The sequence below is a fragment of the Phacochoerus africanus genome, chromosome 3 (assembly GCF_016906955.1).
Source record: "Phacochoerus africanus isolate WHEZ1 chromosome 3, ROS_Pafr_v1, whole genome shotgun sequence".
Lineage (NCBI taxonomy): Eukaryota > Metazoa > Chordata > Mammalia > Artiodactyla > Suidae > Phacochoerus > Phacochoerus africanus.
The window spans coordinates 184,240,514-184,254,282 of NC_062546.1; the positions used below are offsets into that span (position 1 = coordinate 184,240,514).

Consider the following 13,769-nt stretch of genomic DNA (forward strand, 5'->3'; position numbering starts at 1 on the left):
GTGGGGGTTGCCCCTACTCCCTCTCTTTGTTAGTGGATTTGTTAACTGGCACCTCATAACAGCGCCAGGTTCAAAATTCTGTTGTAATAGCATTGATTTCCTTCACATCTTCCAGTAGAAAGAATTTTAAGCCTGATGATAGGAGCCCTGAATTGCTTGATTTAGAAGAGACAGGAGGTAAATATTTCAGATGGGCGTTTGTGCCTGGGGAGTTGCAGAGATGTGAAACCATAAACACGTCATGGTCACACTGTCCGCACTGAAGTTCATTTCTCCCCAACAGGCCCCTGATTCAAGAGAAGATTAAAGTTCTGGGTGCAGCTGGGCTTTCTGAGACCAATTTTTCAGAAATGACAGAAGCCAGAGATTACTTCTACAAGGTAATACTGTTAGTACAAGTTTGTGTGCCTAATGCACAGTGAGGCCCCAAAACCTGAAATGTGGAGTTTGGAGCAGAGAAAGGCTTATTGCAGGCCATGCAAGGAGACTTGTGGCTTCTGCAGAGAAAGGCTTATTGCAGGCCATGCAAGGAGACTTGTGGCTTCTGCTGTTTTCCAAGCAGGAAGATGGGGTAAAGTAAAGCAGGACAAGATGGAGTTTTCCCCAACCCAAAATTGTAAAGCATTTTAAAAGCCAGGTGAGGAAGTGGGGTTGCAGGGTAAATAAATCAGCTTTCTCACAGTTCTCTGATTGGTTGATGGTGAGGTCACAAGGTGGTGTCACAGGGGTTCACATTATCAGTCCTTAGGTGCCAGTAGGTCTGGGGGCTACATTCTCGTGATCATCAAGTAGTTAATTTCTTCCTTTTGGCGATGGTTTTAGCATCTGTAAAACCACTCAGGAAATGTGCATCAGATACTGTCATCGAGGTGCTTCAGAGAGGAGCTATAGCAGCGCAGGAAGGCCCCATAGGGTCCTGCTCAGTTACAACCCCAGCACATGGCTCCCTGCCATGGGGGCAGAGGGAGGCATGAAGCTTCTGACCCAGCGGGAGCTGAACCAGTCATTCTTGGGTCAGTCCTTGTATGCATCCCTTTATGGAGAAGTGCTGGCATTAACTCCTGCTGCTTCTGACCTGCCCTCCTAGATCCTCACAAAACCAGGGCCTCCAAATACTGCCTCTTCCATCAGGCCATTAGAAACTGACAGAAACCTCCCCATGGCAACTGTTTTAACTGTTGCAAAAAGTACACAGCAACACTATGCAGCAGGCCTGCCACCAGAATATGTCCCCAGCACAGAATGGGAGTGTTTCACAAGGGGGATTGCTTTTATAGAGCATATTTTCCCCTCTGTCACTGCATTTTATTCTCGGTGTCTCTGCATTTTATAAAGGGGTGAATGGAGACTTGCAGAGCAGTTAAGACCAGCCCACAGTCACAGGTTACATGAAGCCAGCCCAAGGGGGAAGGCTTCTGGGCTTGGCCCCACATTTCCCATGTGGCAGCCCTTCTTATTGTCAAGGAGAGGCCAATGAACATCCTTCCATGACCAGATGGGCCATGTCAGAGATGCTGAGAGGAGGCCTACTTGCCTCTGGACAGGGCAGCCTGAGGTCAGCAGGCCTGCCCCAGCCTAGCTCTCTGGCCCCATTGCTGCCACAGCCCTTCTTCCTCCATCTCAATGAAAAGAGGGGGAGGAGCGTGAGGCGCAAAGACTCCCAAGGGCTGGTCTCCTGTCGCCTGCTCAGGTGGTTGACAAGGAAGGTGAGAACTCAGGAGGTCTTGCCTGCCGGAGGCCAACTCCTGAGTGAATTGTTTCCAATGAGAGTGCTGGGACAGAGGTCTGAGCCTTGGGCAGAAAGGCAGCCTTGTTCCTCAGGAAACCAAGGTGCCTTCTCCTTCCTGTGGAATCCCCGAGCATAAGAAGCTGAGTTAAATCAACAGTCTCATAGAAGATGCTAAGACTTAGTCTGAGGATGTCATCTTTCATTTACATTTACTTAGTAACTAAATTCTTTCTTCAAAGTGCAATTATTGGGATAAGTAAGACTTGGGAGAATGCCAAGACCAGCTCAGCAGGTTGGAGCTGAAGAATGGGTGCTGTGAAACTTAAGGAAAAAAGTTAACATAAAACAAGACACAGAGACATTTATCCTAAGTAAAGGTGGGAACCGGGGACTCAAGGTCTCAGGGACCAAGAGCACCGCCTCAAGAAACCACACTGCTTTTATTGTGCTCTTGAGGATTACGTCCAGTGAGGGGGGGGTTGTAGGTGCAGCAGGAGTTATTTTTAAGTTATTTTAAAAGTCACGTAGCCGGTTGCTGATTAAGCTTTTATTCTGACTTTAGGCATTTAACAATCATTAGCATTTGAGGAAGCTTGGCATCAGCTGTCTATGCATAGCATCTAGAGAATCACCACTGTGCTTCTGCAGATGGCATGCCTATGTGCAGCAACCCGGAGTGTCTAGGTTTGCACCTTGGTTCTCCTTGCTAATGCACATCTTGCTAATGCACATCCTGCCAATGACCCCTCATAAACCCCTTGGGGCCATGAGGCTCCTCTTTTATTCTTTAGAGGACATATCATGCTGTGCAAACCAGCGTGCCTATCTGCACAGGTCTGGAGTGCCTAGACCAATGCCATTAAGTCCTCATTCAGCTGACCCTATGAATAACTTATGCCTTTAGGTCTTTGTTCTTAAGCTTAAGTCATTCACCAGCACTGTGACTGTTTTCCAAGCAGGAAGATGGGGTAAAGTAAAGCAGGACAAGATGGAGTTTTCAGCAAAGAGGCTAAGAAAATATTGTAGAAACATGTCTCGCGACAGGGGAAGATCATCTTTTTTAATGTAGAGTATAAATCATCCTTATGGTTAATAAGCCAGTTTTAAAACAAACCTTGTCTTTAAACTTTGTAAAAAACTTCTTAATCAGTTGAATGGTGACTATTTTGACAGAGCTTTGGTTATTATGTACCCTTTGAAAAGAAAGAGCCTTATTTTTAAAGCATTCTCAACCAGTGAGAATGGACATATTTATAACTCATTTATTCATACTGGCCTGACCCTCAGTTGCTCTGAATTAGTTAAGAATTCCGCCTAAAATGCAAATGCAAGATAATGTAAATGGAGTTTCTCAATACTTATTTTGATTAATAGTTATGTCATTTTTTAAAAAATTAAAATAGGGCTGAAAACTTTATCAACTATTAGGAAAAGAAAATGTTGTCTCCTATACAAGAGCCAAAAGCAAAAGAGGTTATGTCTGCCTGCCTGCTGAGAGGGGAAGTGAGATATTCGTCTGATCTTGGAGCTTGCTTCCCTTTAATTATGCATGCTCCAAGTTAGCACATAGCGTTACAGCATCATAATCGAGTGCACATGCACAGTTGTTTCTCCCTGGAGTGGGCTGCCCTGCGGACGGCCTATCCTTGACCCTGCAGTTGCTCAGACAGAGGCGGAAGAAGAGATCGTAGAAGAGGACACGTGGATGGTGTGGCGCTGACCTTGATCTGTAATGTCACTTCGCATCTGAGAGGCTGGGATCCTGAGAGGCGAGGAAATGTAGGGTGCGGGTTATAGACTAATCTAGAGTCCTTGCAGGATCCATTTTCAGGAACTTCACTTCACCAGCGTGGAGGGTGAAGCAAAGAAATCGTGGCCAGTTAGGTTGAGGCCTGACGATAAAGGTCATGAAAAGCCAGGGAAGCAGCGTTAGATTTGACGAGGTAGAGGGTGGTGCCCAGTGACATGACAGGAAAATCTTGTTAGAGGGTAGTCTGGAGGGAAAAAATCAGCCAAGAAAAGACCTGTGAGCAACTGACATGAGAAGAGGCCTGAGGCAGGAAGTGCAGTGAAGCCCCTGCAGATCCATGTGGGACAAAGGGACGTGACCCAAGTAATGAATCTGCCTGCGACAGAGGGAGGAGCCAGCCTCAAGAGGTCTGACGTGTGAGATCTGGAGTCAGGCTGCCCTGGTGATTGCAGTCAGGTCCGGGGTGCAGGGTGCGGGGGTGGGGGTGCATGGTGGGAGACCATCAAAACCAGGGAACTGCAGCAGCTGATCTGGAGATACAGGAGTGGGAGGGGAGGTGATTGGTTTTTTAAGCAAGACTTATGGAACTGTGGGATATCAGTGGAGATACTGACTATGTGCCTCTGGGTTGAATGATGGTCACAACTGGAAATTTAGAGGACAAATCAGCAAAGGGTCGAGCAAGCCCATCGTGTGCTGTGGCTGTAACCGCTGGGCGTGATTTTAGCACTCTGCCACTGTAGTCAGTCGGTGCGTAGGTGCAGTTGGTGGGCATCCTGATCACTTGTAACTTTAGGGTAGTCAGAAACGGGTACATGTAACTACTTATCAATGTGTTGAGTGTATGTTTTGTAGCCACTCCGAAAATTAGGTGTAATCCATGACGGAACACACCGATTTTGGAATTGAATTGCAGTTTAACCTCTCAGTGGAGAAAGGCTTTGGAAGGGAGTAAGAGCTTGGGAACTATTTCAGTATCTAAGTACTGATTTGTAAAGTTAGAAAGGAGAAAGCATTCCCAAAATAAATTATGTGAAAGCAGGTTCTCCACTGCTCTCACAACCATTCCTTTTTTTTCTTTTTTCTTTTCTTTTTCCTTTCCTCTCCTCTTTTCTTTTCCCAACAAGCAGCAGAGAAAAGAAGCCAGAAACGAGCTGATCCCTGGCCTTTGCATTTTCTCACCAACCACAGAGCTGAAGGGAGGGTCAGTGTTGGCGCCTGGGTGCTGATACCTTTTTTCTCTTTCTCTGATGAAGGACCCAAAGCAGCAGGAGATCTATGACTTTTTCCAAAAGTCCTTTGAGGAAGACGGAAGCGATATGGAGCTCCTGGAGGCAGCAGAGTCCTTTGACCCAGGAAGTAGTTCCCAGGACACAGGAGACCCACTGGATGAAAGCACATTGATGGGCAGTCCACAGAAGAAGAGGAGATTTGAATTTTTTGATAACTGGGACAGCTTTACCTCTCCTTTGTAAGAGGGGCAAAAAAACATTAAAAATCATGGCATTCATTAAAATAAAAGAAGACATTTTGTTCTTAAGGTCTCAGTGCTGATCTCTGTGTGTGAGCCCAGCAGGTCACCAGGCCAAGTGTCAGCGTTTCCTTTCCCACCTCATGTGTGGGTTTGCTTGGATCTTAATTAACCTTAGCTTTCTGGCTGAGAAATAAGAGTAGGTTGTAGTAGTGGCAATTCATGTTCTCTGATTAACAAAGTGCTTCCTATACAGCCCCCCAAAATCTGGATTTTTTTAAATTTATTGATTCAGCAAATATTTACAGAGCACCTAATATATGCCAGGCATTGTCTAGGTGCTAGCAGAAATTCACTAAACAGAAAAAGTGGGAGTTCCCACCATGGCTCAGTGGAAACGAACTAACTAGTATCCATGAGGATGTAGGTTTAATCCCTGGCCTCGCTCAATGGGTTAAGGATCTGGCATTGCCATGAGCTGTGGTGCAGGCCAGTGGCTACAGCTCTGATTATACCCCTAACCTGGGAACCTCCAAATGCCGCGGGTGCAGCCCTGAGAAAAAAGAAAAAGACAAAAGGAAAAGTGCATGTTTTTTTGAGGTTATCACATAACAGGAGGGGCAATAGTTATATGTTCTATGAAGAAAAATAAAGCTCAGGTTTAGAACTAGAGTTGACAGGGTTTTTCTATAAACAGCCAGATAGTAATTCATTTTGGCTTTATGGGCCAGGATGTGTCTGTTGGAAGTACTCAAGTCTGCTGCTCTAGCAAGAAATCCACCGTAGATAATCCAGAAACAAATGATTGTGGCTCTTTTCCAATAATACTCTGTTATGGACACTGAATTTTGAGTTTCATAAAATGTTCATGTGTCACGAATTAGTATTCTTTTATTTTCAACCATATAAAAATGTAAAAACTGTACTTGGCTCACAGGCCATACAAAATCAGTCAGTGGGCAGGATTTGGCCCACAGACCATAATTTGCTAGCTAACTCTTGGTTTGGAGCAGCACTGTCCAATAGAAATATAACACAGGGCACATATGTAAGTTAGTTTTCTATAATTTTTTTTTTTGGTCTTTTTTTTTTTGCTATTTCTTGGGCCGCTCCTGCAGCATATGGAGGTTCCCAGGCTAGGGGTCGAATCGGAGCTGTAGCCACCGGCCTACGCCAGAGCCACAGCAACACTGGATCCGAGCCGCGTCTGCAACCTACACCACAGCTCACGGCAACGCCGGATCGTTAACCCACTGAGGAAGGGCAGGGACCGAACCTGCAACGTCATGGTTCCCAGTCGGATTCGTTAACCACTCTGCCACGACGGGAACTCCAAAGAAACTGAATTTTTTTTTTTTCCCTTGGCTTTTTTTAGGGCCACACCCGCATCATATGGAAGTTCCCAGGCTAGGGGTCACATCAGAGCTGTAGCCTCTGGCCTACAGCCACAGCCACAGCAATGCTGGATCCTTTAACCCACTGAGTGAGGCCAGGGATCGAACCTGAATCCCCATGGATATTAGTCAGGTTCTTTTTACCTGCTGAGCCACAGTGGGAATTCCTAAGTTAGTTTTCTAAAGGGTGTTTTTAGTAATATTTTATTCAACCTGGTATATTCAAAATACTGTCATTTCCATGTGGAATCAGCAAATACCCTCCACCTGGCCATGACTTCCAGTTAGTCTCAGACCACTTTGTCTGCAGTTGCACCCTTCCAGGGGCAGCTTGCATCAGTGACTGGGCAAGGTGGGCACAAAGGCCAGGTGCAGGACAGGGCTGACAGCAGCATCCACCATAGGGCTCCCACTCCACGTCGTCAGGGGCTCCATCAGGCCTGCATCACAGTTCGTTTCCCTCTGCCTGCCCTGTTTCCTCCTCCTTCCCTTTACAGGTGACCTCCAGTCAGCTTCTTGCACCCCAAACTCTATCTCTATGTTTCCAGAAAACCCAACCTGTAGCAAGGTCTGAGAAGAAATGTTCCATAGGCAGTAGGGGATCTGAGTCTTGTGGCCTCTACCAGATGGAAGTGTTTATAGTCAGGGGGCCAGATGAGATCATCTGGGGTCCGGTGGCTTCAGGAGAAAAACAGATCTGGGTGAAAGCTGAGCACTCAGCCTGCAGAGTTGGGGAGAGGAGAAGGTGACTCATATGGGTGTCCAGGAGGGGGATTTTTTTTTTTCCAAATGTTTCAAAAACGAAGGAGTCGCTGCTCTAATTGGTGTTGTAGGAAGCCAAGGGGCTAGGTGGACTTGGAGTTAGCCCGGTTTTCCTGGCCCGAGTTGTGCCAGTATGATGGTGTGTGGACTGTTTGTTAGACCTAAATGGTCTTCCCTTTTGCACTGTGCACTAGAAGGGGAGCACAGACCAGGCTGAGCACTTTTCATGTGTAGGCACAGTGAACCCCACCTCAGAGGAAAGTAGTTATACTTTCATTTTACAACAGCAGCAGCAGCCAAGAGCATCTCAGTGGGGAAGAGGCAGTGTGGGACCTGCAGGGTGGGCAGCCCCTCCAGAGTCCACTCTAAGCATCGACCTGCTGCTCTGCCGGGGGCATAGGCTCATGGTGCTTTAGGGGAGTCTGTGAGCAGTTTGTTACACAGCTCTCCTCCCCAGAGGCTTGGCCCTGGTTGTGAACCTGCTGGCCTCTCTGCTTAACAAACTAGACCGAGATCCTGGAATGCAACCCCTTCTCATCCCTTTGAGTCTCCTTTCCTGGGCTCTCAGCTCCAGTTGAAAGAGGGGATCTTTGGGGGTCACTTACCTACCCTCACTGCTTTCGGAGGAGATCAGGCTCACTGACATCTCAGCACAGTTCGAACTGGGGGGTCATGTCCTGTGTAAGCTCCAGCCTCAGGAAATAACTAGGTAGATGCTGACCTTTCTGCTTTCCTCAGTCAAACTCAACCTCTGGTGACTGTGCTTACTGCTCATCACTGTGTCGTCCACTGCATCTGCCTTCTCCGCACAGTCAGAACTCTTTGGAAAGTTCAGCCTGAACATGGAAGCCTAAGGGCATGACTTGCTTCTCCTGTCTTTGAGAGAAAGATTGCGGAGATCAGCAGCTGAGTTGGCATCTGCTGACTTATCCTGCCATAAGACGCTCTGCTGGGCCCCAGATCTCCATAAATAATTGAGGCTTTGGTTTCTTCCTCACTTGCTAACATGAGAACTACCCATGGTTGTCTGGAGAAAATCCAGGGTCAAGGCCTGGGAGATAACTTTTGTCTGGGCTCTCCTTTGAGCCACCTGAAGTTGTCTCACACCATCTCACTCCCAGCTCTGGATTTTGTTTTTAAATTTTGTTAACTGTCCCAGCTCAACACATTTGTCTGTAACAGTGACTAGTCTTGTTGAAAGCTTCCAGAGGACAAGTGTTGCCATTTACAGCAACGTGGATGCAATTAGAGATTTTCATACTAAGTGAAGTAAGTCAGAAAGAGAAAGATAAATACCATATGATATCACTTATATGTGGAATCTAAAATATAGCACAAAGGAACCTATCTACAAAATGGAAACAGACTCAGACATGGACAGCAGACTTGAGGTTGCTGAGGGAGAGGGATGGACTGGGAGTTTGGGGTTAGTGAATGCACACTATGACATTTAGAATGGATAAGGAGTGAGGTCGTACTGTATAGCCCAGGGAACTATATCCAGTCACTTGTGGTAGAACATGATAGAAGATAATGTGAGAAAAAGAATGTGTATATATACAGTCATATATATATATTATGGGTCACTTTGCTGTATAGCAGAAATTGATAGAACATTGTAAATTAACTATAATACAAAAAAATTTTTAAATAAATTTTACTATAATTTTCCCCCAAACAAGAACTTAACTATTTTTCTAATAGTGATTAACATAGAGCAGTGGCTGCTGTCTTCCCAAACAAGCTATATTAAGTCTCTTCATGAGTGGGTGTTCTAAAAAGCCAATGATGTCACCTCATGGCTACTGCCCTTAGAGGTTCATAATCTACAGTGGACACAATGATCAATGCAGCTGTGGGGAAGGACATGGTCGCGCTGCACCAGGCAGCCTGCCAGGAGGTGGCCCAGTGAGAACAAAACCCAGAGCCAAAAGAACTACTAATGATCCTACATCAGCTTCACCCATGTGATTTTTGCAGTCTTAGGGGCCCAATAATGGGAACACCACAGTCATTTCATTAGAGAAAAATCTTTGAACTGAGTTAATACCCAGGAAGCAGAAGGGTTTTGGGATCACAGTTGTCCTGGGAGAGTTTCAGAAAGGAGCATTTCTTCCTGGCTGGTCCCGGTGCCTCTCCACAGCCCTGATCCATGCACTTACAACACATAGCTTGGGAAACATTCAGAAGCCCTCTCTCGTGAGTCTGTGGATGTCTCCAGAGATGCTGCCACCTGCCTGCTGCTCACTCCACCCTCATCAGGGTCTCCAGAAAATGTGCGCACAGCTTTTCCATGGGCTCCACTGGTGTTTGATCAAGTTCTTCATTGCTGAGGATCTCATTTCCTACTTCTACACTTTTTTTTTTTTTCTTTTTTGGCCACCCCATAGCATATGAAATTCCTGGGCCAGGGTCAGATCCAAGCTGCAGTTGCAACCTATGCCACAGCTGTGGCAATGCAGTATCTGCCCACTGTGCTAGGCCAGGGATCGAACCTGCATCCCAGTGCTCCAGAGACTCCGCCAATCTCCTCTACACCTCAGGGGCAACTCCTCTACTTCTATTAATGGTCCCTCCTGGAGTTCCTGCTGCAGCACAGTGGGTTAAGAATCCTATTGCAGCAGCTCAAGTGGCTGTGGGTGAGGGGATTAAAGAATGCAGCATTGTCATCAGCAGCTGTGGCATAGGTCATAGCTGCAGCTTGGCTCAGATTCAATCCCTGGCCTGGGGACATCCATGTGTTGCAAGTGCTGCCATTACCAAAAAAAAAAAAAAAAGTCCCTCCTTACTCCAGGGATGTGGCTAGGATACAAGGGGTATGCTTCAAAGTAAAAGTGAATGCATAGGTGATTTTGAGACATAGAGTGTCACTTAGAAGAACTGCTTCTGGAGTTCCCGTCATGGCGCAGAGGTTAACGAATCCGACTAGGAACCATGAGGTTGCGGGTTCGGTCCCTGGCCTTGCTCAGTGGGTTAAGGATCCGACATTGCCATGAGCTGTGGTGTAGGTTGCAGACGCGGCTCAGATCCCGTGTTGCTGTGGCTCTGGCGTAGGCCGGTGGCTACAGCTCCGATTCAACCCCTAGCCTGGGAACCTCCATGTGCCAAGGGAGCGGCCCAAAGAAATAGCAAAAAAAAAAAAAAAGACAAAAAAAAAGGAAGAACTGCTTCTAAATTAAATGAACAGGTCCCTGCTGCACTTACCTGGGGCCTGTATCACAGAGTGGCCTCTGAGATATTGCAAGGTGTCAGATCAGTGCTTGGCTGTGGGAGTGCTCCTCGTATTTGAAACCTCTATTCCTTTGTGTTCTTAGTAACGTGCCCATTGAGCCTCCAGCTGACACCTCTAGTTAAACCTCAGTTTCAGCTACTCTGGAGAAAAACCCTCTCCCTCTCTCTTTCTTCTCTCTCTTTGTCCCTGAGGTCCTGCAAAGCAAGTTTCATTTATACCATGTAGCCTATATATTTTAAGTTTTACCTTCCCAAATATACTTCTGAAATTTGCTGCATTCCTGAGTGATTCCGTAAAGGATACTTAGACTTATGTAGATAGAGAGTGAATACCTTTGGCTTTAAGAAAGGATTTCCACACTAACTGCTTTTCCTCCTTTGCTTTGCAGCTCAGTCCAGGCACACACTCCCCACCATCCACCATGTTTTCTGGAAATGTCAGTTGGAATGAAGAAAATCTGGGTACTTCTTATCCCACTCCTGTCCCCACCATCAATTGTTCCCTTAAAGGCTCACTGGAGCTGTCCCCGCCTCCCCTCACCAAGTTGTCTACTAAAGTGTGGTTCCCCGAATGACCTTGGTTAATCTCTGCCTTTAGGGCTGATGTCAGGAAGACTCCAAGAGGCAGTAAGAAATCCTGTTCACCTCGATCCACTTGTGCTTGAATTAATCATACCTTTTCCTTCTGGGCTTCCCAAGAGCCTGTTTCTAGGTCAGAAGGGGAGCTGAGAAACAGCTAGAGGTAATGGTCCCTCACCACTGTCTCTGGGGTTTTGCTTTATCTGTGCATTCCTGTTTATTGAAGACTTGATATTTTCTGAAGCTTTTTTTTTTTAACTGAAAATTAAACTGCAAAGGGGATGCAGAGGGAGTTTCCATTGTGGCTGAGCTGTAACAAACCCAACTAGTATCCATGAGGATGCCAGTTCGGTCCCTGGCCTCGATCATTGGGTTAAGGATCCAGTGTTGCTATGAGCTGGGTGTAGGTCGCAGATGTGGCTTGGATCCTGAGGTGCTATGGCTGTGGTGTAGGCCAGCAGCTACAGCTCTGATTTGCCCCCTAGCCTGGGGAATGAAGAGAAGTCCAACCTTATTTTTCACCCTATCCTCTGATTTCTTACCAAGTTTAGGATTACCAGGTTAAAAAAAAAATTTCTTAGAAGCTTAAAAAGGATTCACTGGAGTAGTCTCTTGTACCTATGTTTTGTTTTGGTTTTGTGTTTTCTGGGGGCAGAGTGGGGGGGGTGGTTCTCAGTGAAGGAAATGGGTTCCTCATCACAGTGGAGCACTGAGAAGACTGTGAGTCACGGTCTGGGGGTATTAGGACAGCTAACAATTACTTGATTTTGCAACACCCTCTGCCCACATTCCCCCCACCGTCAACCCATTCAACCCAGATATACTGAGAAACAGGCACTCTTCCTCTTATTTTTTTTGTCAGAGTTGGGGGGGGGGTGTTTTGCCCATAGAGTGCAGAAAGTCCTGGGCCAGGGATTGAACCCCCGCTACAGCAGCAACCAGAACCACAGAAGTGACAATGCAGGATCCTTAACCCACTGCACCACAAGGGAACTCTGTCTTTCTTTTCTTTTTAATCCCTCTTTTGGGGGATGATGAGAATATACAAAAGAGTTCATGAAACAGATTTACAGCTTAACAAAATACTATAAAATAAACATCTGCATGCCATGGGTGCAGCCAAAAAAAAAAAAAAAGGAATAAAATGTTCCATGTGCCCCTGAGAGAAGTGGTTGACACAACAGCTAGAACTCTTCCCTGGAGGCAACCTTTAAGTTCTTTATTTTTATTTTTCTAAAGGTGAGAAGTGAATTTTGAGGGCTCCTGAGGAGCAGGAGTGACTCCACAGAGCTTTTTACTGAGATTTTTATGGGTACACATCCCAGTTAACAATCTCTATGCCTCATGATCCTCTAATGGGGAGGGAGATTTATTAGCCCATGGATAAGACAAATTGAGACTCCACACACCGTTCTCTGAAGCTGCTTAGAGCTGATTTCATGAGAGTGCTATTTGTTCATCCTCAAGCCAGCTATTTAAAGAGAGTTGTTCAGTTTTGAGGAGTTCCCGTTGTAGCTCAGCAGTAACCAACCCAACTAGTATCCATGAGGACATGGATTTGATCCCTGGCCTCACTCAGTGGGTTAAGGACCCAGCGTTGACTTGAGCTGTGGTGTAGGTTGCAGATACAGCTCGGATCCCGCATTGCTATGGCTGTTGTGTAGGCTGACAACTGCAGCTGATTGACTCCTAGCCTGGGGACTTCCAAATGCTGTGGGTGTGGCCCTAAGAGGACAATAAAATAAAATAAAATAAAATAAAATAAAATAAAATAAAATAAAATAAAAATAAAAATAAATAAATAGAATGGTTCTGGAGTTCCCGTCATGGCTCAGTGGTTAACGAATCCAACTAGGAACCATAAGGTTTTGGGTTCGATCCCTGGCCCTGCTCAGTGGGTTAAGGATCTGGTGTTGCTGTGAGCTGTGGTGTAGGTCGCAGATGCAGCTCGGATTCCGCGTTGCTGTGGCCATGGCATAGGTCGGCAGCTGTTGCTCCAATTAGACCCTTAGCCTCAGAACCTCCATATGCTGCTGGAGTGGCCCTAAAAAAGACTAAACAAACAAACAAAAAATAGAATGGTTCAGTTTTGAAAAAATTGCGCTGAACATGAACAATTTCCTCCTGCATCAGAGTTTCTCATTTCCAGCCATTCTATTGCATTCTTACTCATGCATCCTCCCTGTCTTGCTCTCTCTGTCAGACCCTCTGGAAGCCAGAAACATAGGAAGCCATATGGGGTCAGGGTGGGAGATGGTAAAAGATGATGTGAACTAGACTCTAGAGCCAGCCCAGGAGTGCTCACCTCAGCTTGAGCTGCCCCAGTGTGAGGCTGGCCATGCTTACCCAACCACCCAGGACAACCCTCTTGGGCTGCTCCTGGTTGCTGCCCTAGAGACATAGACTGGAACAGGAGGAACATCAGAGTATTTGTTTCTCAACACTCCTTGCACCAATCCCATTTGTTGGCATCAATTTTTTTTTTTTTCCACACCTGCAGCAGTTCATGGGCCAGGGATAGAACCCAAACAAAAGAAGCAACTAGAGTGACCACAGTGACAACACCAGATCCTTAACCCACTTTGCCACAAGAGAACTCCTGCACCAATATGTTTTAATTTCTAGTTTTCTGGAGAAAGGGCATAGTTTGGGTGGAGAGGTCACCAGAAATCACCTCCCAGAAGGCAGTGCATTTCTCTTCTGAGGGATGAGAGACTTGCTTCCATGGGTCCTTGCCATTCTGTATCCTAAGAGGTCGAGAATGTGTAGATGGAGCCTCTGGTGGAGCTAAGGGACCATGAGCACACCCTTTGCCACAGAGGGCCTCAGGTAGCAAGACTATAATAGTGTCAT

General features: G+C 46.3%; 1 protein-coding gene across 5 annotated transcripts in view; it reads left to right on the forward strand.

Moving 5' to 3' along the window:
- Positions 1-5,007, forward strand: part of SMARCAL1 (SWI/SNF related, matrix associated, actin dependent regulator of chromatin, subfamily a like 1) — a 62,616-nt gene extending 57,609 nt beyond the window's left edge. For all 5 annotated transcript variants that reach the window (XM_047773449.1, XM_047773448.1, XM_047773453.1 and 2 more), the window contains exons 17-18: positions 284-380; positions 4,736-5,007. In XM_047773449.1, coding sequence (XP_047629405.1) covers positions 284-380; positions 4,736-4,954 — 316 coding nt within the window. In that variant the 3' untranslated portion in view covers positions 4,955-5,007. The remainder of the gene's footprint in view (positions 1-283; positions 381-4,735) is intronic.
- Positions 5,008-13,769: the final 8,762 nt, after the last annotated feature.